The 22064-nt window shown below is 48.3% G+C and overlaps 1 protein-coding gene across 3 annotated transcripts in view; it reads right to left on the bottom strand.

The window, feature by feature from the left end:
* Positions 1 to 1882: 1882 nt before the first annotated feature.
* Positions 1883 to 22064, bottom strand: part of LOC103619732 — a 23341-nt gene continuing 3159 nt past the window's right edge. Inside the window, exons 2-9 of one of the 3 annotated variants that reach the window (XR_001863924.1) lie at positions 20791 to 20909; positions 17383 to 19119; positions 11544 to 11718; positions 10633 to 10837; positions 9580 to 10202; positions 8503 to 8648; positions 5022 to 7701; positions 1883 to 4892 (exon numbers count right to left, since the gene is read on the bottom strand). Coding sequence is in view for 1 of the 3 variants with exons in the window: in XM_017740156.1 (XP_017595645.1) it covers positions 6906 to 7701; positions 8503 to 8648; positions 9580 to 10202; positions 10633 to 10837; positions 11544 to 11718; positions 17383 to 18950 (3513 nt within the window). In the remaining 2 variants the exon portion in view is untranslated. Of the gene's footprint in view, positions 7702 to 8502; positions 8649 to 9579; positions 10203 to 10632; positions 10838 to 11543; positions 11719 to 17382; positions 19120 to 20790; positions 20910 to 22064 lie in introns of all 3 variants that reach the window. The other 2 variants (XR_001863925.1, XM_017740156.1) reach the window with 2 other exon arrangements.

Raw genomic sequence — 22064 nt, 5'->3', positions numbered from 1 at the left:
CATTTTTTACAAGAGCCAGGCTACACAACTCATTCTCAGCCTGGGTCTGGAGAAGGGAAAAGAAAACCACTACCTTTCTCCCTAGGCAGCAGCAGGGGAAGATGGGGATGCTTTTGTAGCTTCCTCTGCACATTACTCTGATCCTAAACGGTAAGTTGTGTTCCTGTCCCAGAGCTGGGAGCCGAGGTAAGAAGGGAAAACTCAGAAGGACTTGAGTAGGGAAGGGGGTGTCTCTTTGACATTTCCCTTTCCCAGGGGAAATAGGAGCAGGGAATGGCAATGGACTGCAGAAGCTGGATGGCTCGTGGTGAATCAGATGCACTTGAACTCTGAGCAAGTGACTCCTGTTGGTGCCGAATGGACTGAGCAGCGTGTGGTGGCAGCTGGGAGGGGAATGAGTCAGCGCAGGAGCACTGGAGAGTCTGACTCAACACCCAGCACGGCTGTTCCCTGAGCCACTTCAGCCTCCTCAAGTGTGTTCCCGGGAGCGCTCTCTTGGATCATCTTTGTATTCACTAACTTGTTTATTTGGATTTTTCCCATCTTGAGGTCATTTTTGTGGGTTTTCTTTATTTCAGTAAAAAGGGTACTTAAATAGTTGATTAATGGCTCTTTATTTATAGCCCTGCCTGTTCAAGCCCAGCAGATCAATGAAAGTCCTGACCTGAAACAGTTCGGGAAGCTGGGGTGAGCAGGATGCACAATAGACCCTGGGGCTGGCTCTTGAACTGGGCTCTGCCTGCTGGAATTGATTAACTGGAGCCAGTCCAGCCACCTCTTTAAAGTGGCACTTGTTAGAAACAATCTTTATTTTTCAGCAGTGTTTGCTCCTGACCTGGTGCATCACACAGTCCCCGCTCCATGCTGTGCCAGTGTGTGGAGGGAGGCTTCTTCCTCTCCCTGCGGCACCAGCTTTCAGTATTCTCTGAGCTGTAACACTACGTGGTAAATGGTTTGATTTTTCTTGCAGTAATTTAACTGCTTCCTGTTTTGGCAGGATTGCCAAGGATTTTCTCTCTGGGTAAATAATTTCATTTCACTGCAAAGTGAGTGAGCTACAGAGCCTCACCCAGATTTTTCAGCCTGCAAGGTCATTACACACCAAGGCAATTAAGGGGAGCAGAAAGTGAATGCAGATAACTCTGGAGGTCTGTCTGTGGATACTGACTCATCACCCATCCACAGTCCATCTTCTCTTGTTCAAGTACTGTTACTGGATGCTGTGGTGCAGCTCTGCTAAAGAGTGTGTAGGGGTTGTTCAGAGCCTCTTCCCTGCTGAATTCACGGAGTGCCGTGAAATGAGTGTTTTGATTTCAAAAGGAAGAGTCCTGTCTGGTTTGTATCTCCTGTCTGCATGTTGTGGGTCAGGCATGAGTTAGGTAAGACAGGTATCTCCTTGCAGGCTTCACTGCCTGTTTATTGTCCCTTCAAACTGGCACTTCTGGTTTGCATTGGTTGGTCAGCAGTGGGGGCTTGCCCTGCCCTAGGAGAACCAGCCCTTTCTTGAAAGGAGGAATACACTCCTTGTCTGAGTGCTTGTCCACCTGCATGTTCCCACTCTGGGTATACAAACATCTAACCTGGGGAAAATGTAAGAGCCTGAGCTCTGCAAGGTGCTCTGCTCCCCTGGAAGTGTGCTGGCTCCCAGCCCCACAGGGAGAGCCAGCTGGCTGCTTCCAGGGCCCTGTGCAGCTCTCACAGGCTGCTGTCAAGTCTGACAATCACCACAGCCTGTTGGAGACTTCAGCAGGGACTGCAGAAAGCCTTAAGGGAAGAAAAAGAGACTTCAGCCCTTGTGAAACAGTCCAGGGCTATAAAGGCCTTGTGCTCTTTGCATGGTTTGGTTACTCCCAGCACCAGTCATGAGATCTGTTCTGTGACCTTATTGTGATCTCCAGGCATGCTGCTCCCATCTGCCCTGCCCACAGCACCCAGAGAGATGCTTGATGCAGGTCCTCCCAGGGATGTGACTCTGGCACTGCAAGGGAAGTTCCTGCCCTAGGAGGGAATAGTTCAAACTACCTGGGCCTCCACTGCCAACAAATCCTTTGCCTGATTCCATGCAGAGGACCTTCCCTGAGAGGGCTGTTTGCAGACTGGGTCTTCTCAATTGCAGCTGAGATAATTTCTCAGGGATGCAAAGCCTGCACTGATGGAGATCACACTGGGGCAGGATTTGAGCTGGAGATTTGCAAATTATTATTATTATGTTAATCCTTTCTAATGGATCTAGAGCCTAATGCCAGCTTTCCAAATCTTTTCCAGCTGTGTAACTGCTCCCAGTCAAGCCTGGGCAGAGATCAGTGCTGGATGGATGCTCTGCCTATGTTCTGATTGCCCCAAAGTGTTCTTCCATCTCTGCTGAAGAACAGGAACTCTGTTCCTATCACTCAAATTTTCCATCATGTTGTAGAAAGGCTTCCCTTAGGGGATCACCTTCAGCTTCCCAAGGGAGGTATATTCTTTTCTAATGAGCGCCCTTAGGGCTTGCCTGGAGTTTTTTGACTGTGCAGTGTTACTGTAAAAACTTCCTTATTTCTTCATTGCTTGTACCTACGCCTGGTCAGATTTGTCCTCTGCAGCAGCATGTGAGAAATAAGGCAGTTCCTCCATCTGCCTGATCAGTAAGACATTTTGCTCCTTCATACTCCACTGTAGTGACAGGTCACTCAACAATGACAGTGAGAACTTTGAATATTTATCTGATTTCTGGGAGGACAGTTTCCTCCATTGGTTTTGGTTCCAGGTTTTTCCAGTTTCAAGTCAGAGAATGTCAGCCTAGCTCCAGCTAAATCTTACCCAGTTCCCCAGCACACATGTAAGAGGAGACACAGCTGACATCACAAAATGAGAGTCATTACAGCTGCCTCTTCCATGAGCTCTGAAGGGATCTTTGGCATGGTGCTAGAAGATTTAAACTATTTTACCTTTGAACATGTCAGGGACAAGCAAGACAGTGCAAGATTTACCAGAATCTCCTGCTGGGGGGAAAAAAAAAATTCAGGGACTTCTGCTGCATTATAAATTCACATGCAGCAAAGTGAGGAGATCTGAGATGATCTCAGAGCTTTCTTCAGGATTTGGGGTATGCTGAGGTCAATCTCTCAGTCTCCAATGACAACTACCTGCTGCCAGACCAAAGCTGGTTCTCCCTTTCTGATGTGTTCTTGATCAAATAGTGGAGACTCACACCGAGTGCCCCTTCCCCATCTGCACTTCTGTTAAGGACAGCCAGGAAAGTACAAGGACACCATAAAGGAGAGGATCTCTATTCATTAAAGCAGAAGTGTCTGCCCTCTGAAGTTTTTGCTCTTCATCTCCAAGTGTTTTTTTCAGGCTTTCCCACCCAGCCTTGTGACTCATAAAGGAGCTATTCTGTCTTTCCTTGGCTAAGCTCATAGGGGGCTCCTAATCCAGTGTTTTGTTGTCTTGTGTGTCTGCCTTTAGAGCTTAAAACTACACGGACTCTAAAAATAAAGACTGTCTTTTGTTGTTTTCCTGGTAAATGACCAGTAAGGCTTATACTAAATTATTTTTAAAGGTCATTTATGAGTTCTGATAAATCAAGGGAGTAACCAAATTTCTCTTTTTTCCCCTGATAAGGGGTACTTCCAGAAAGGCCTGCTTGTACTAGCTGGGAAAGTTCAGTGGGCAGGAGTCTTGAAAAGTAATCTTAGTATTGTCAGTCATGACAATGAGAGGCATAAAAATATTACAGAGACCTAGGATGGCCTAGGATAGCTTGGAACAAATAATTGCTTTCTTGGCTTGCAGACAACCCTGTTCCCAAGTACCCTGGGTTATAATAGCATTTTGTCAGTTTGTTAATCAGAAATGGAAAAATACAGCACAACTAATCTCCATGGCTGCCAAGATGTGTACACGTGATACTGAAAGACCTGGAACTTCCCAGGAGAGGGATCATCTAGTTCAGAAAAGTGCCTGAGGATTATGGAAATCTATTGCCTTGTCAGTGTGCTGACACTCCTTGCCTGTGCTGCCTCACCCCACACCACAGGCACTCACAGGGCCACAGGGATTGTTCCCTGCTCGTGTCCCCTTTCAACACCCATAATTTACAGGCAGGTGAGCAGCTGCACACACCGGGTACATGAAAGCAGCGTATGTTGGAAGCACAACCTCTGTGTAGTCTGACAGGTTCAGCAATCCCACTGTTGCTTCCCATAGCTGTCCCAGATCAAAGGGCTTGTAGTTACTGTTCCCTGGCCACAGGATTTTTAGAACAGGGCTGCAGCACCAAGTACATGGCCTGCTCATAACTCAGTACCTGGTGATTATTCATGGACCTTCTTCTGGGGAGAGTTTGTCTGGTTCAGAGGAAATAGGCCATGATTACAGGAGCCTGGCAGGCAGGTGCTTCCTGTGATACCTAGAAAAACCCTGAATCTGACAAAGTGAACAATCAGCCAAACATAAGATTGATGCTAAATATCAGACCTTTTACGTACACTTATTGTTCTCTAACCTTTTTGAACAGCCAGGCTGGCTGAAGGTATCTTGATTTAAAGATATGACTGTACAAACGGTCCACTGGTGGTTTTGAGCATGAATTGATGTGGAGAAAATCACTGTGCTGGAAAGTAATTGAAAACTTTCCAGCAAGCGGCAGCTTTGTGTGGCTGTGAAAGCCACTTGCTGTTTGGATAAATTAGGCTGTTACTGTACCTACACCTTCCCTTGTCAGAGGTGCCTCAGAGAAAGGAAGAGAAGGTGGCTGTGCCATTGTCGTCTTGGGAGAGAAGACAAAGGTGCTACAAGCTGTTGCTTTTTGCATGTGAGGTGAATGGGGCTTGAAGGCTCTTAGATGAGATCTGTCACGACAGCATAAGAGAAATCTTCCTCCAGCAGCTGCTCTGCTCAGGCATCTGTCTCTGTGAAAAACAAATGACAAACTAAAAGCAATGTCTCGTGCTCTTCACTGGCCGCTCAATGCATATTTTGGGGGAACAAACAGTTTATTGTCTAGTGATTAGAAAGCACTTGAGGGAATTCCAGCTCACCTGAGGGAGCCAGGCTGCTGCCCTGACAATCATTTAGACAGCTATTGTTCGCTACAGAGCTCAGCTGTGTGCGGCCACGCTCATGTCTTGGGTACCCTTCAGCTGATGCAAATCTTCCCATTTCCTCAAGGACAAGATGAAACACTAAAATGCTGGGTGGTGCAGAACAAGAGAAAATACAGCCAGTAGGCACGTGTCACTGGTGTCTGCCGCAGTGCCCAGAGCAGTGCAACAAGCCCTGGCAGCTGTGGCCAGAGGACAAAGCACTGGACACAGTTTGAGGCTTGCTCAGGTGCTGGGTCAGTGGTGCCTTTACAAGACTAGAGCTACCTTTGTGAAGATGGCTTCTGTCTGCCTTCATTGGTGTCCTTTGATGCTGGTTGATCTCTGGAGAAATACACAAATGTACTTGTGTGAATCCTCCTGTGAAATAAAAGCCTGTAACAAAAATATTTTGTTGGTAGTGAATAATATGGATTGGCTTTGTCTTTACCCTGTGGGCCTGAAAGAACATTTACAGGCTGTCCTCCCAGATCTGTGGACCAAAATTAAGGCTCCTTTAATTTAGCCTCCAGGCTGAAATCTGGCCTTTGCTGTGTAAGTCACAGCGTGACATTTTGCAAAGCAGTGGTCAGTGGTAATGTCAGGCTGAAAAGGTTAAACCCTGTTTGCCTTTTTACCATTGTTCAGCTTCGAGTCATTTCCCTGCTGAGGAACTGAGAGAGGCTGGACCTTATGGGAGAGTTCTCTGTGGCCTCAGTTTTGGCTCCAGAGCAAAAGGGTTTGTGCCCCTCTGTTGTTGTCTAGTGAGAATCTGAGTAGCAGGTTTGTACCATTCTCCCAGTCTCATCTGGAGTAGCCCTGAATTCTGTTCAGGGGATCACAGAGCAGCCGTATGCACATTGCTCATCTGAATGCAACCCATACTAAGTGAAAAAAAGACTCCAGAATACAAATATTTTTAAAAATACCCACCTAAAGTAATTGAAACATAATTATTAAAACTTTTTATGTTACTCTACAGTACAATGTAAATTGTTCCTTTCAATTACATTTTGAAATACACTAGATTACATCATTTAAATAATTGCAAACTCTTAAATTCACTATCAGTGGTAGCAGCGCTGTATTTACATATACTTCTGAGATATTTCAGATGCAGCATTATGTTCCAGTCCCTAAGTCAGTTAAATAACAGACTCTCACTGGGGGGTGTGCTGCTCTTCCACAGGTTCTACACATATGTGGGGTGTATATGTCAGAGAGCAAGAACTCCTTTTACTCATGTTTGCTCTTTTTTTTCTCTTTTTTTTTTTTTTGCTGTGTGCATGCAGCTGAATTTGAGCAAATTGATACCTACTTGATTTGGATTAAAGATGAAAGGCCTTTCTTTTTAAACAAGCATTTTGACTGAATATACAGAGGTGAATAATGAAACACAGTCCTTAGGAGTAGTGGTGGAAAACATAATTTTTTCCAGGTTTCATCCTCTGTTGCATAATACTGCACCTAATTTTGCTGAGTACCCTGACTTTACCTAATGCTGATGAAATACAGTCAATAGTGGAAACCTCTCTTATTGTCAAGACTGGCTTTCAACACGATCCATGCAATGGCAAGCATCATACATCATTCTCCTGCAGTGCAATATTAACAAGTTAAACTATTATCCTTCAGAGATCTCCTCGAGGAGAGCCCATCTCTGTATGTACATGAGCCACAAATTATTGTGAGTCCAGAGGCTGGAGACCAGCACCTGTGGTGTTTGCTTCCAGTGCTATTAAGAGTCTTTGGGGACCAGGCTCCTCCTCGAGTTGTCCATGGAGCAAGTTGAGGCCACTGGGGCTCTTGATGGTCTTTGCATGTGGCAAAGCCCCTGCAGGCTCAGGGCCTGGTGTGAGGAGTGCTGATCATGATGTTGGGCAGCGCGTTCCGCCGCTTCTTCCAGGAGCCCAGCTCCCTGGAGTAGCGCCTGATCTGCCTGAACCAGTGGTGAGTCCGTGCCCGGTCGCTGTCCCGGAACACAAACGCCTCCCGCCTGATCTCAATGAGTTCAAAGGTGTCGTCGCAGTCGGGATCAGTGGAGACGATGCAATTACTCAGTCTCAAGGGCTCCCTGAGCAAATGGAACTTCCCGTTATTTTTGTCCCTGATGAGTACCAGCACTGCATCCTTCACAGGCCCTGGCTCGGCTGATTCCAGGCTGGACTCAGACACACGCTTCATATTCACCAGGAGGAGGACCTGCATGTTCTGGAACTTCAGGGTCTTGCTGCCTTTCTTCACCCACTGGCCGTCGGGGGGCTGGGCCAGCTGCAGAGACCCCTCCATCACAAACCGTGTTTCTTCCCGCAGCCAGCCGACAGTTTTGAGGGCAGTTTCTCTCATCTCGATGTTGATGACTTCCCTCTTCTTCTTGCTGTCCTGGCGAAAGGATCGGAGGGTCCACGTGTTCCCCTCCTGCTTGGTTTTCATGTTGATGTGCTCCAGGTGGGACTCGATGCGGCTCTTGGCCTCCCTCAGGCTGCTGTGGTCTGGGTGGTACTCGGTGGTGGCCTTGATGATTCTGCTGAGCAGCAGCGGGTACTTGGTGACCCTTTGCAGAGGGGCCATCAGGAAGGACCTCAAGTTCATCCGCCGCAGTGCTGTGTTGTCATTCTGGGAGACATCGAGGAATATTCTGCAGGGATTTAAGAAGACAGGATGAATCCTGCAATCTCAAATGCCAATGAACAGTGTGATGATGACAGCTGCTGGGCACTGCAGCCCTCTCATTTTCAGCAACCTTGTGAATTCTGTCTTCTCAAAGACTAACAACCATTTCTGCAGCTGTGCTCAGCTGCAGAATCCTGATGAGGTGCCTGGGACACTTGCACATAATATCCTAACAGTCTTCTATTAAATAATAAAATAGCAAGGGTGTGATCTTTCTCTGGTACCCACTGATGTAAACATGAGGCAGATACATCAGTTTATATCAGATTGCATTAATTTGTAATGTCTTTCATCATTAGATCACAAAGCATATTAAATAAGAATTTGGCTGAGCAGTGGAAAGAGAAATGACTCGCCTGACATTGCCCACTAGACCAAGGCTAGGAATGGGAACCAAATTCAAGTCATGTGTGCCACAAAGTGGCTTTCTGCAGTGGAAATCCAGCCTGGGCTCCAGAACAGGGACTGAGAGCTGTTCTCAGCTGAGTATTATTTGGTGACAGTTCAGTGCAGTGGGTAGTGGCCAGACACTGCTACCACAAAACACAAAGTACAGCTGGGGACCAGCTGGTTGCCTTAGTGGAGATACCAAGGACTGAGTATTTTTTTGAGAATAAATTACTGTCCTCACCCCAAGAGGGAGCAGTGGTAACTAAAGAACATTAGCATCAAACTTTGACCTGGATGGGCTGGCAAAGGCTTCACCCTCAGCCTGCTGCCTTTCTGTCCCCAGAGCCTGGATGAATATGCTCATCCCCCTTCTCACCTGAGCAACTCCTTCTCCTTCTCCAGTGCGTTGAGCATATTCACAGAAGAGGACTGCTGAAGACAGTAGGTCTGGAAGGCTGGCAGCATGTTTACGAATTCCAGGAATATTTCTCCGATGCACACGGTCATCAGGTCATCGTCCCCCTGCAAGTATGCAATAGAGCCCTGCTCAGTTAGCTCAGGAGAGGCACAGCCACGGGGCCCACCTTCAGTCCTATCAGCATGAACCTGCCGCAGGATCTGCTGAGCACCAGACCTAAGGTGGAGCTGGGCTCACCCTTCCTGGTCAAAAGGCAGTTCCTGCAGTTCCAGGGGGAATCAGTGCCTGGAGAGGGGAAGGAAAGCTGGTCTAACTACTTGCTCTTCCACACACAAAGAGCTGTCTTCTCTCCTCTTGTGGGCTCAGCCAGCTCATCAGAGCAAGGGCTCAAAGGCCAGAGTGAGCCTTCTAGTCAAGAGGGTGCATTGTGGCCCCACAGCCTTATTTCTATTTCTCTGCCCTCTAACCACCATGCTGGTGGGGCAGGAAAGCTCCTTGTGGAAGGCAGGGTGCATCAGCAGAAGCAGCCATACACAGAGCTCTGGAGCAGGGAGCAGCCTGCACTGCCTGGCCCCACAGCCAGCCTAGAGCCAAGCTGCAGTAAACTGCAATCCAAGGCAAACACAGCCAAGCCAGCACGAAGCCAGTCAGCTCAGGGCTGCAAGAGCACAGCCTGAGAGACAGAGCAAGCTGAGCTCTGTGCCCCCATGGTCACATTCTTACCAGCATCCAGGCTAACTGGCCTAAAACTAACTTTGATAATGGGGCCATTAAGACCCGATAATGGGATAAATGAGCAAGACTGCTGATGGCAGTGGCATCATCACAGCACAGTGAGTCCAGCAGCTGTGACCTGGCACAAGGCTACTGAAATCAGAATAGCTGAGGGAGCAAGGGACTAGATAGCTGATAGCGGATCATAACCCAGGAGTCCTACCTCCTGTTCCTCTCCTCCACCTATGCTGCCCCACTAATACAAAACCTATTCCAGTCTGCCTGGTCTGGCCCCTTTAGAGGGCAGATGCAGCATCATACCTGGTCAAAGGCCTGATCAATCTCTTCTTGAAGTATCTCCAGAAAGTTCTCATTGAGGTCAATGAGCTCCTGGATGTTGCTGAAGATGCCCTGGAGCTGCTCCTGGCTCAGCAGCCCAGCCGCCTGCATTGGGAGGTAGAACTCCTCTTTGATGATGCGCAGGTCCTCTCCATAGCTGGCCTCTGTGTTGACAAACTCCAGCACAGACTCCTTGCGCTCCGTCCTGCGCTTGTGGCACTTCTCGCAGAGGTCAGCCCGCCTCTGGTTGCAGTTCTGAACATCTGTCTCCACTGAGAGATCCCTTTCTCCACAGTCGGTGCAGGGACGGTGGGCTTCCCAGGCCTGCAGGGAGCTCAGCGTTTCAGATGCCCTGTTCCTCCACTTCCTGGCTGGCATCTGGCCAATGCCACTGTCTGCCCTCTCCACATCTGCTGACTTGGTCCGGGTGGCCTCAGTGGGATCCAGGTCATCCCGGGCATCGTTCACACCAACGATCCCGCTGTCTGTGCTCAGACTGCTGACATTGCTCCAGTGATGTCTGGAGCGGAGGGAGCCCCGTGGAGTGCGTCGGGTCTCATCAAAGCTGCCACCATGGCCAAGGTTGGCTTTTGCTACCACTGGACCTGAGAACAGACACAAATTGTTACAGGCACTGCCAGCTGCACAGTGCTCACCTGAGGAACTCGTGCTGGCACAGCCATGAATGGCAGGAACCCTGGGGGGACAGGCTGGATCTGGTGAAGCAGTGCTGTGAGCTGTCTCCCCACCCTGTTTTGCTGCTGAGACTGGTGAGAGTCAGAAGTAAATGGCTCCCAGGTGAAGTCTGGGATCTGTCATCTCTGCACTGCCCATACCTGTGAACTCATTTGGGCTGCCCCTTCCCCTGCCATCTACCAGAAAGGGACAGAGCAGAGTAGACCCTGATTTCCTGCACACCTGGGTACAACTCAGGATGCTTCCCCCCACCCAGTTTGTAGAGTTACTCCACATTTACAGCAGCACAGCAGGGCTCAGCATGTGGCCCACGAGCCCCCGAGCGTGCAGTGTGTGTACCGTAGTCTCGCTCCTGCCGGCGCTTCTGTGCGTGCTGCCGCGCTGCAGCCGCGATCTTCAGCTCCAGCTGCTTCCTCTTCACCGAGTCTGTCGGCATCGGGTCACTGAAGTGCGGCCGCAGCCGGCACTCCCGCTGGGCCTTGGCACCATCCGTGCTCTCATGGACGATGTCGGAGCTGGATCGGCGACAGCCAGGACTGGAGGTCTGCAAGAAAGGCAAGAAAGGGTTTGGAGCAAGGCTGTGGTGAAAGCAGCACCTGTTTTTGCAGACAGGACTTCAGCTGCCAAAGGAGAGAAAAGGAAACTCCTCAGCAGTGGGATTGTAAATGTAGCTCTGCTACATGATCATTAAAAAATCTGTTCCCCCAAGTCCCTCTGTCTTGTTCAGCCCTAACAAGCAAGAACCCCTCTCCCTTTGCTGTTTTGTAGCTCTGAATACAGTGGCTCCGAGGTGGTTGTCAAATAACCATGAACAAGTCAACAGCACAGCTCTGGCTATGGGTCTGTGCTCAGCGACCTGAGCTCACCTGCAGCTGCTCTGTGAAGGTTTCAGCACTGCAGGGTCAGGAACTCCAGCCTCCGTGCCCCACCTGCACCAGCAGCTTGCCCAAGGGAGCACTAGGAGGGAATCTGTCTGAACCCCCAGACACACTGGAAGCCATGAAGGGTTTATTGCTGAACTCCCGGCATGAAATGCAGAGGTACATAGGCAGGGGGAAAAATCTCACTCCTGTTTCATTAAGTGTAATAAAAAAATCTTCTAATGCTTCTAAGTTTAATCACTCATGGGAGTTGGTATCAGATTGCTGTCTCCCAGCCTGCCCGGTTCCTACAATGAAGGGATCCTTCAGAGCTTCTAACAAAGAAAAAATCCTAAACCCATGTGTGAGAGGGGAATTCCTCTCTCTTACATTCCCTGCAGGTGGAGTGTCACTGGATGTCTCATTGCTTGGCTTGTCCTCCCAGGTCTCTGTTGCCATGGACATCGCTGTGGGCTGCTGGCTGTCCTCCAGAGGTGGGAGATCAGCTTCCCTCAGATCACACTGCCCCTTGGAGGGGGATTTGGCAGCAGTCTCAGCATTGCAGCTGCAAGGGAAGAAGCAGACTCCATTGAACATCACAGATGCAGTTCTCCTGCCGTTCCTGACACAGATGAGACTGAGCAGCAAGCCCAGGTTCAAACAACAACCTGCAACAGTTCAGGGAAAGTGCAGGCAGGGATTGTGACTGGTCAGCATGGATGGCTGTGCCTGTGTTTCAGGGGCTCTAAGCACAGCTCAGTTAAGACAGCACAAATTGGGTAACTGTACTTGTGCCAGCATCATTCTGGGTTATCAAGTCTCGGCTCTTCACAGGGCATTTTTGTGTCCATAAAACATGAGGTTCTCCATAGGGACCAGAAACACTCCTTTCTAAGTAGGCCACATCCATATTTGCTGCTATTTAAGGAGATGCTGCCAACACAGAAACCATATTGCTCATCTGGAAGAAAATCACCTGCTATAAACCATAATACTTTGAAGGGATTAGAGGATTAAAGGAGTATTCCCTCTGTTTTTCATCTCATATGATCCCAAGCCCATTAAAATCACTGGAAAGATACTAACTACTTTCAGTGAACTCAGGATCAGGCCTTTGGGTACACTTAAGAGACCTGAAAAGATTGGCAGTGTCTATTGCTCTCACTTGGCAGTTCTGGGATGCCCTCATTCATGGCTGTCTAGTGCTAACAAGGGCCTGGCCTGGCTGATACAGGCAGCCTGTCCAACCCCACGTCCCCCCCTCTGTAGACAACACCACTCTCCAGACAGACACAGTCTGGTGCAAAACCACTGACTTGACAGAGTAGTTGACAGGCTGTCGTTTGTGATACTATTTGTGATACATTTTTTTAACAGGCTCTCTAGGACATCTTATTGCCATGCATAATGAAGCCTGTTGGGAAGAATATTTTTTTTTTTTTTATTTTGGGTTTACTTAGTTTTTATGGACTTGGATTCCTTTGAAAAGAAAGGTTGTGAGGACTGGATATGGATGCTTGTATATACAGGAAGCCAGTGTCTGGAACATATTTCAGGTTATGCATGTATTTTATGCTTAACAAAAATCTCCTATGAGAAAAACCTGCTTCTTAAAGGCTTCACTTGTGAACTTAAGCTGATAGGTCATACTGCTAATGTGCAATTCCAACAGTGTCAACTACAAGCAAACACATGAGACAGATGGGCATTCTCCTTGCAGTGAATGACAGTTGGCTCCAATAACAAACCATCAGCCAATACTGAAATCGCTGAAGAGGGAACAAATCTCCCAGAACACAAACTGGCTCTGTTGTCAGGCCAAAAAAGTTGGTTTGCATCTCTCCAGATGATGCTTTTTCATCTTCTTCCATTTATGTTTCCAGGCCCCTGCTGACACAACCAGTTAAAAGGAGTTTACTCGTGGCTGTGCAGCAATGGCAACAGTGCCAACAGCAGGCTCCTGGCATTTGCTTTTTGTTGTCCCCCTCCAGGTCTCTGCTCCCCAGCCTATAGAAAGGGGATACCAACACCACTGCTGTCACAGAGCAGTCTGTAGCACTTTACAAGGTGGCAGTAAGAGCAGCACAGGCACACAGCAAGGCTGCGGTCCCACCATGGTACTGGCCTGGCCTGGCCTGGCTTGAGAGGTTCCTGTCTCCTTCCTCCCTCCTGTCCCCAGCCATGCTTGGGGTACCACTCCTTATGTTTCTGTAACTGTCTGTGTGGCCATGATCTAAAATCAGTCTTGAAATTATATGGGTTTAAAAACCCTCCCTCATGTATTCTCAGACAGATAATTTCATCTATATTTCATTGAGTTGGGTAAAGCATGAACAGTTCAGCTGGGCAAACCCATGGGAGGGAAGACACAGGTTAATGAGCAAGAAAACTCTTGAAGATGATGTGCCACTGCTGAAAACCACCCTTTCCAAAAGCTGCTCCTGCTCAAACTGTTCCTGGTTGAGTAACACGGAAAAGGGACCATGCTGGGGCACAGAGAGGCAATGGGATGTGTCCAAAGTTAGTAGCAGAGCTCACAATTGGAATATTATCTTCTTGATCACACCACCTCCCACCATACAGAACATATTCTCAAGAGAGATGCTGAGCTTTCATTTGTCATTTTCACAATGCTTCAAGATCATCCACTTAAATATGGGAAGCACTCCAGAGTATTACTGCTCCTCTAAATGAAGTTGACAGCAGCTCTCTGCTGATAGGGTCTACAGACCAGATGCCACCACTTATTGTGGTTTCCATAGCCCAAAAGGGATATTTAAAAAAAATCTCCAGATGTGATCTGCAGTGGGAATAAGAGCCAATACTACCCAGAGAGCTGAGCTAAGGAAACATGACTGAATATTGAGAAATTCAACCCACCCCATGGCTGGTCAGTTGGAGGTAAGAAAGGCAATGATGCAGAGGCCACATTGTATGAGAGGAGATTTCTTCATCCCTGGTTTGACTGTTCTACTTCTTGTTATGATCCCTCCTGCTTGATGTACTGGCTGTGTGGTCTTGGGGTAAGTGCTGCTGCATGCACTAGTGTGATCAGAAGCATGTAGGCAAAACAGGGAGGATACAAGCAGTTTTGTAGAACCATATCCTAGGGCTGGTCCTTTAACCTTTGCCTCTGGCGTAGGAGGAAGAGGGGACATTGCCAAGAAAACACGATATTGCTTCTTTCTCTAGTCCCCTCCTCCTGGCAGAGATCTGTGCTGCCAACAGGTTCACACCACTGCCTGCTCAAGCAAGTCAAGTCCCCTCTGCCCTCACACAGAACTGTAGAAGGGGGGACTCTGGCAAGTTTCCATCTGTTGGATCAAATCACTTATTGGGACAGGAGTTTGTGCCTGGGGTTGGTGTCAGTTTTTTCTGTTCTCCCCAAGAAAGGTGATGCACTTGGGCCAGCACAGGGAGGACAGGTTGTCTTTGAACGTGTTTTTAAACCTCTTGTCATCATCTCTGAATTGCATGGAAGTGGAGGTTCTGGGGATGGTGTACAACTGGAAATGCACCTGCTTTCCTTCACAGTCTCTCTGAGCTTCTTCATGGTTTTATCATTGTCCAGGCCAGCAGTTCTCAGCCCTTTCCACATGTTCCTGACTCTTTCTGACTAATGGAAACGTTTTTGTGCACGTCTTCCCTGCTGTCACCTGCCTTCCTGACTTGGAGTCCTCTGCTAGGTGAAGTTGGTATTGTAGCCACTATCCCGGTGTCACCCCAAATACAGCCCATCACTCTTTGCAGGAAGCCTTCTTAGTCATGCTCTTGGCTAAATTGTGCAGGTTTCTGTTGTCACCATGTCTCCCATTTCAGAGACACAAAGCCACGGTCCTTGCATGTCCTTATCCTGAACAATTCGCCACTAAAGCAATTTCAGAAAGTGGACTCTATACTGAAAAGCTCACAGGATTTCCACCTAGATGTCAACATCCCTTGTCAGCCAGGACTACCACCTAAGTTAAGGGTATCCAGTGACCCATGAGGGGGCTAAAGCCACCATAATGATGAGACTGAAAATCAAATCTTCACTGACAAAATATTAAGTCAATTGAATGAATCTTAAGTAATTAACTATGAATTACTAGGGAGACTGTTAACTTACAGACAAAACTTCTTTGTAAAAGTGACACTTACACAGAAGCACTAGAAAGAGAAGACAGTTTTAGCTATTTTATTCTGTGATGCTCCATCACAACATCTCTATCAAAGGCTTGCTGAGCTCAGTATCTGTGGAAATGGGACCAAATCCCCAGCTTTCAGCTCATTTCACTCAAGACTTAGAAAAAATGTGGCCTGGATGCCAGCGATCATAATTTAGCACCCAAAATGCGGACAAAAATCTCCCACCTCTGCAGTGAAAATCAGCTGGAGTTGTGAATATTCAGGGACATTACAGTCTCAGGTGAAAATAATGGAAAAATGAGAAATTTCTAAAAAAAAGGAAACTGGAGTTTCCCAATGACCAGTGCTTTGGCAATAACAATTACCATTACTTGTTATTACTCTGGAAAATAACAAGGCCAGGGTGGTTCCTTCACATATAAAAACACCTCTCTAATACTGAAACCATTGTCATCCACATTTTTAGATCAGCTGTCATTTTGGTGTTAATAAAATCGCTTCATAGATTTTAACAAATCTAACTAGGGAGACTGAACACATTCACAGAAACAAAAACCACTGTGGATATTAAAAGTGCAGAAACCACACTGAAACCATAAAGGCCCTGGGCAGGAAGTGTTTGGAGGCCGGGAGAGTAGGGGGAAGGAAGTTCAAACACACTCCCCATTTCCTGTACTTTGCTGTGCACGCAGCTCAGGCTCCAGATACCAGTGGAATCACTGATCTGCACAGAGACAGCTGTTCTTACACCCTTACTGCTTGTGCCGTTCTGTGTATTTCATTTCACGTTAATGACAAAAATAGCCTAATCCATTAAAATGGTTGCATACCATAACTTCCTTCTCTATCTCTTCCCTGGGTTTTCATACTGTAGAAGAAAAGCACAAAGGCTGGGCTGGACAGCCGAGGGAAGCACTGAGGGCTCTGACAACACCTACTTCCCTTTGGATTATAAAGTTGCAGAAGTATTTCTGCTGTCACTCTGGCTACAACTCCACAGAAGTTCTTTCAGACGACTCTCATTCCTATGCAGAAGTCACTAGCACCTCCTCTAAAACCCGAGTCCATTCTCAGCCCATGCATTCCAGAAATAACAAGACAGCATACAAGGTTGATGCCCTGGCATTTCACACACCCATCTGTGGGTTGCAGAAGCAGCCAGAACTAAGTCTAATGCAGTTCTTGGCAAACCCAACCATGAAAGCCAAGTGCATGGAAACAAACCACTCCACCAACACTTATTCCTCCTTTTCCCATCAGCCTTATCTCACAATAAGACAGTGATAACTGCTCCAAATTCTTAGCTTCTAAAACTTTGCTGATTCCTACTGAGCCACCCTGCATAGAAAGGGATCCCCATTTCTTTGGCAGGAGGGAGGTAACAGGACTGCAGTGTCCAAAACCAGGATAGAGAAAGCAGTAGCTGTGCATCTTACCCAGAGAAAGGGAAAAACCCTGGATGGAGAAGATGGAAGAAGGCTTTACGCAAGTATTTTCTCTGGCTGCTTACACAGAGATGGCAGAAGGTCAGTATTTACAAGTACTTTCACTCACTGCCTGTGCAGGTTACCAAGAAGGGGTTAAAGACTCGTAGCAGCCATCTTGCCCTTGTGTGCCTGTTCACTACACAGGCAGCAAGTGAAAGTACTTGCTGCTGCATGTCACACTATCTAAATTCATGTCCTGCAGTGGTGGGAGGACATCTTTCTTCAAAGGAATCATATTAGTACTTTGTATCCTTTGGCTGTCTTCTACTTTTAACAGATGCTAAAAAAAAAAAAGACATTTTGGTAATTTAATACAGAAATAAAATGGGTGGGAAACTGGGTGTCAGAACTACTAATGGCTGCTGTCTTTACAGGGTTAAGGTGCACAAAAAAGCAAAGTCTAGATGAAAATGCTTTTTGATGTTTAATCCCACGCAAGGTGGAGCTTAAGCCGAACAGCTTAAAGACAACATCCATGTGGCTATCAGAGACTCCAAGATGAAAGGCTCTGCCAACAGTGCATTTATGCTACAGGAATTAAATGTACATATCAGGAGAAAGACTAGATCATTAACAAGGGAACTGCTTTCAGGTGACCCCACGGAGCATGTTACCTTTTCTTAATAAGTTCCAAGGCTGAACCTATGAATTCATCCTTCATTTTTTGTAGCTTAGCTCCATAGCTGGATAAGTCTGTGGCTTCTAACAGCAGCGATGAACAGCAAGAGGACTGGGCTTCAGAAGCCAGCGACTGCCCTGCAAGGTGGAGGACATCTTTTAATTGTCTTGTCTCTCCTTTCTGCTGCTCATCACTGAAGATATCCTGCCCAGCACTGTGTATTGCTCCTGACTGTAGAGGTGATCGTGGAACAGGGCTGGAACAAATAGGGACTGGTGATGAATCTGGGATGGAAGTCTGGAAGGTTCTGTCCTTCACCTCAGGACTGCTCATCTTGAAACCATCCCATGTGGCTGGGTTTTGGGAAAAGCCAGCAGAGGTGTGGTTTTCATGGAATACATCATCATCCTCCTCTGCTGTGACAGCAGGTTCATTCACAGCTTTGGTCCCTAAAGCTTCTGGACAGACATTCTTACTGTTTTCCTCCTCCAGTGTCTGGTTTGCAGGCAAACCCTTTTTCAAGCAATCTGCTGGCCCACTGCTGCTGTCAGATGAATTTCCCTCCTTACTTCTCATTTGCTTGAACTCCTCAAAGGTGGGTATGTAGAGCCTCCCTTTGCAGCGGCCTTTCTTGCTCTGTCTCAAAGTGACTTTGCCATCTGTTTCCCCACTGTACTGTTCTAGGGTCTCTGGTGTTCTGGATTTGCTCATCTCATGGCTTTCCCCAGCATGCTGAAGGGGCAAACTAGGGGAGCTATTCTGCCTTCGGAGCTGAAGCCTCCTCTGAGCCTCCTGCTTGATGTCTTCTGGACTGATGATCCTGTGTGCAAAGCACAGTCCCTGCCCTGCTGTGTGGCTGTGCCTGAGAGCACTGTGTTCCACCAGAACCGTGCAGCAGTTCACAGCACAGCCGTTCTTGCACTGCCGGCACACCTGGCATTCAAAGAACTCCTGGGCCATCAGCTCAGGCAGGGCCACCTGTGGGCGCACTGGCTTACAGGGCTCTGCCACCTTGCTGCTGTGCAGCCTCAGCTTCTCCTTCAGCTCTTTTTTGGCATCCCCGTGTAGGGCTCTTTCCTCTGCAGAAGGGAAGAGCCACTGAGGCACTTTGGCAAAGGGAGGGAGGAGCACATTCTGTGCAGATCGAGATGTCTGTTTAGCACGGAGAGAGAGGTTCCTCAGTGAATCTGATGCGCTCAGTACTGGGGCCACGTCCACACAGCCTTCTGTCCACTGACTGGTGCCTCTATAGCGGAAGATGATCTCGTTATCCAGGCTCCGGCAGTGAGAATACACCCCACAGTCAGCAACTGTTGCCCAGTGAAGGTTCTCCACACTCCGATACATCCGGTTTTCCACAGGATTGGCCAAAGGTGCCTTGCCCGTGTGGCAGGCAAGAGTGTGGAAGTCCCCAGAAAAAACATGAGTGTCTAGGTTCTTTAGTGGATGCATTCTGCTAACCGAAAAATCCTTTAAGGCATGTTGTGCACAGAGCTGATTATTTTGGCAGCTCGAGATCACCCGGCAGTGTTCCTGTCTCTCATCAACACTGATGTATGTCATAGCAAATGCACATGGAGGCTCTAGGACAGTGGCGTCTAGGGGGAGAGGAGGGAGCTGGGGTGTCGCTTAGATGCCAGTCAATGTCCACAGACCACAGACAGCAAAGTGTGCTGCTGGGCACTCAGATAAGAGAGCTCTCACATGGGTGGAGTCGCCATGCGTAGTAGACCTGTGAATGGAAGGAAAGATGAGTTACTGAAGCAGCCTGGTGCTGACTCGCAGGATGCAAAAGCAGGTCTGCTTCCAGGGTATGCAGAATCCAACAGCAACAGCTTGTGTAGGAGCAGAGCAGCGTAATGGGGCGATGAGCCATGGGGCTTGGGGCAGGGAAGCTTTTTCTTCTCTAGCCAAGCCAACAGTGGCCTTACACTACCCATCTGAATTTGGAGAAGTTTATCCCACCTACCCTCAGCAATTCCCTCACAATAACATTGCTCTGCTCTAGAGACAAATGCTCAGAAGTGCTTGCTGCAGGTTCAGCTTATTCACACAGCAGCACTAAGGAGATGGCAGGTTTACAAAAGATAGCAAGGTTCTTTCCCTCAAATGGAGTGCAGAAAAGAGTGTGTGGGTTAAGGGGGATGCTGGGGGTGGGAAAGGATGATGTAACAGTGTGATCTCCTGGAAGATTCAAGTAGCAAGGAGGAAGAAGAAGGCTGGCAGGTGGTGGTTTTGTGCCTGACAGTCACACTGCAGCCCCTTATTGCTCTGATTCACCCTTCACAAGGAAGATACATATGGTTTATTGACTGCATATGGTAGCCAAGCATTGCCAAGGCCTTTCCAGTGCAGAGATAAAGGTACCTTACAGACTTTCACAAATGCATCCTCCTGACTCCTTAGCCATGGGCTCAAATGATCATTTCCCCCATGACAGCTCAGCAGAGGCCCCAAAAGAGAAAGGTGCGCTTTTCAAGGCTCCTCCTGTGAGCTGTGTTCTGCACTGTAAGGCCCAGGGAATCTAAGTGACTAAATCACATGTTCAGAGTAGAGAGTTAAATCCCCAAACTCCAGTTTGGACCAGCAGGATGAAGGCTAAGTGGCTACATCCTTGCTGGAAGTGGATGGAGCCTCCTTACACTGAATTGAGAGACTCTAGATTTTTTTTAAGGATTTAGGCCTCATGGACTTGCCAGCAGTCACACAAGACATCAGTGTCTGCTACAGCCCAGTCCACTCCCTTCCTTGGCAATCAGAGGCAAAGGGAATGAGTGAGTGCCATAAGTAAAGGAGAGTAAGATTGGGCAGGGGATATGGAATTAGCCTGAGATTCACAAGGGCAAGATAGAGCTGGGATGGTGCGGCATGAGTCTTTAATAATAAACCAGGCAAGAACCAACCAGGTTTAACACACAGGAAGAGGTCTTGGTAAAGCAAGACAGAACCAGTTACAGCCCAGCCTGTTTGTTCTCTAGGGCAGCTGGATTCCCCACACATGGCCAACTATTCAAGGAGCACAGCCACCTTGACCAGGAGGGGAATTGAAGAGGTTTGTTAGTCCCCAAAGGCTAAGACACCACAGGCACCTAACCATGTGATGCACCAACAGACATTTTCTATCTGAGAGGAAGTCTGAATTACTGTATTGCCTGGAAGCCAATCTTGCTAACACACTGGGAGCTTGACTCATCCCTTGCTTAGAGTGGCTCAAATTAGCATACTTTCCCCACATTAATGAAATTATGTCTAATCTAATCCCAGAGAGGGAAGGCAGAACTGCTCCTGTGGTTCACCACTGAATGAAGAACATAATTTCCATCCTTCCTAACTGCTAAAAATAAAAATTAAAACTAGCTCTCAAAGTGTGGCTGTTCCCCAAGATGTCACAGACACTTCTCACCCAGTCTTCTCATGATGGGGCTGGAGTTCCCCCTTCTTCATGGCTCTGGAGGAGCCCACAGGTGACAGCAGAGAAACGTGAGGATCAGGACTTTCTGTGATCATAGGTTATAACATAATCTGTCAAGAAAGAGAGAATTATATGATGTGAGAGCCAGTCACTGAGCAGAGAGCAGGGCTCCTGGTAGTGCCGAGAGGCTCCTGTGAGAAAGTGCTGTTAATAAAAGATGCCATGCCCTGTCAGGTTGGTCTGTGATCAGTCGCAGCCACAGGACTAAAAGCCACCATGTACATTTGGCACTCTGCTTGCAGAACAAGAAGAAAGAGAAAACAGCCCTTGCTGCAGTGAGAGCAGAGAATAAAGCTGACCCTGTCCCAGGCAGGGACTTACACAGAGTGAGGCCTGAAGAGAAAGCAAGGCCCACGTGAGGCAGGATCCTGGGCTGGACACTGGCTCGGCAGGCTCTGCATGTGTGCATGTGTAGCAAGGGGGCCAGAGAAGAAAGAGCACAGGCAGGGGTAGAAGCAGTCAGGAGAAGAGTAAGGAAGCAGGCACAGAAACAACAGGATGGGATCTGTCTGTGGCTGCTCCATTCATCAAGAGATGGGCAGCACTGAGAAGACAATTGACTTTTGTCCTCATGATTCTCTTCAGCTGGAAGTCCACTGCCAGGGCTCGTAGAGCTGACCCCTCTATGGGCTGCAGGTCAGTTACAGTGATGCCAGGCGTGGGTGGTTGGGGGCCACTCTGCCCCTGCCTGCTCAAGTGCACAGCACAAGCCATGGAGGAGAGGTTGCATCCCTCCATTTCTCAAGGGAATGCCTCAAACCCTCCAGCAGGTGAGGGTACCCCTCTGCCCTGCAGAACAGCACAGGCCCATTCCCCCAGCAGCCGTGGAAGGTGCCAGTGCTCTCAAGCACTGCCAGGCAGCAGGGACCTGCTGCTTTGTCAGTGCAGGATTTTCCAGAAAATGTCTGTGGGATGGCAAAAGTCACTTCAGTAGGGCAGGCAGAGTGAGGGACAGAGAGCAGGAGCCAGAGGCAGGGTACCCCTCTGCCCTGCAGAACAGCACAGGCCCATTCCCCCAGCAGCCGTGGAAGGTGCCAGTGCTCTCAAGCACTGCCAGGCAGCAGGGACCTGCTGCTTTGTCAGTGCAGGATTTTCCAGAAAATGTCTGTGGGATGGCAAAAGTCACTTCAGTAGGGCAGGCAGAGTGAGGGACAGAGAGCAGGAGCCAGAGGCAGGTTTGCAGAGTGGAGGAACCAGAGAAGATA

The sequence above is a fragment of the Corvus brachyrhynchos genome, unplaced genomic scaffold, assembly GCF_000691975.1.
Source record: "Corvus brachyrhynchos isolate BGI_N302 unplaced genomic scaffold, ASM69197v1 scaffold126, whole genome shotgun sequence".
NCBI lineage: Eukaryota > Metazoa > Chordata > Aves > Passeriformes > Corvidae > Corvus > Corvus brachyrhynchos.
Note: the sequence above shows the minus strand (reverse complement) of the source record. Positions and strands in the feature narration are given on the sequence as shown.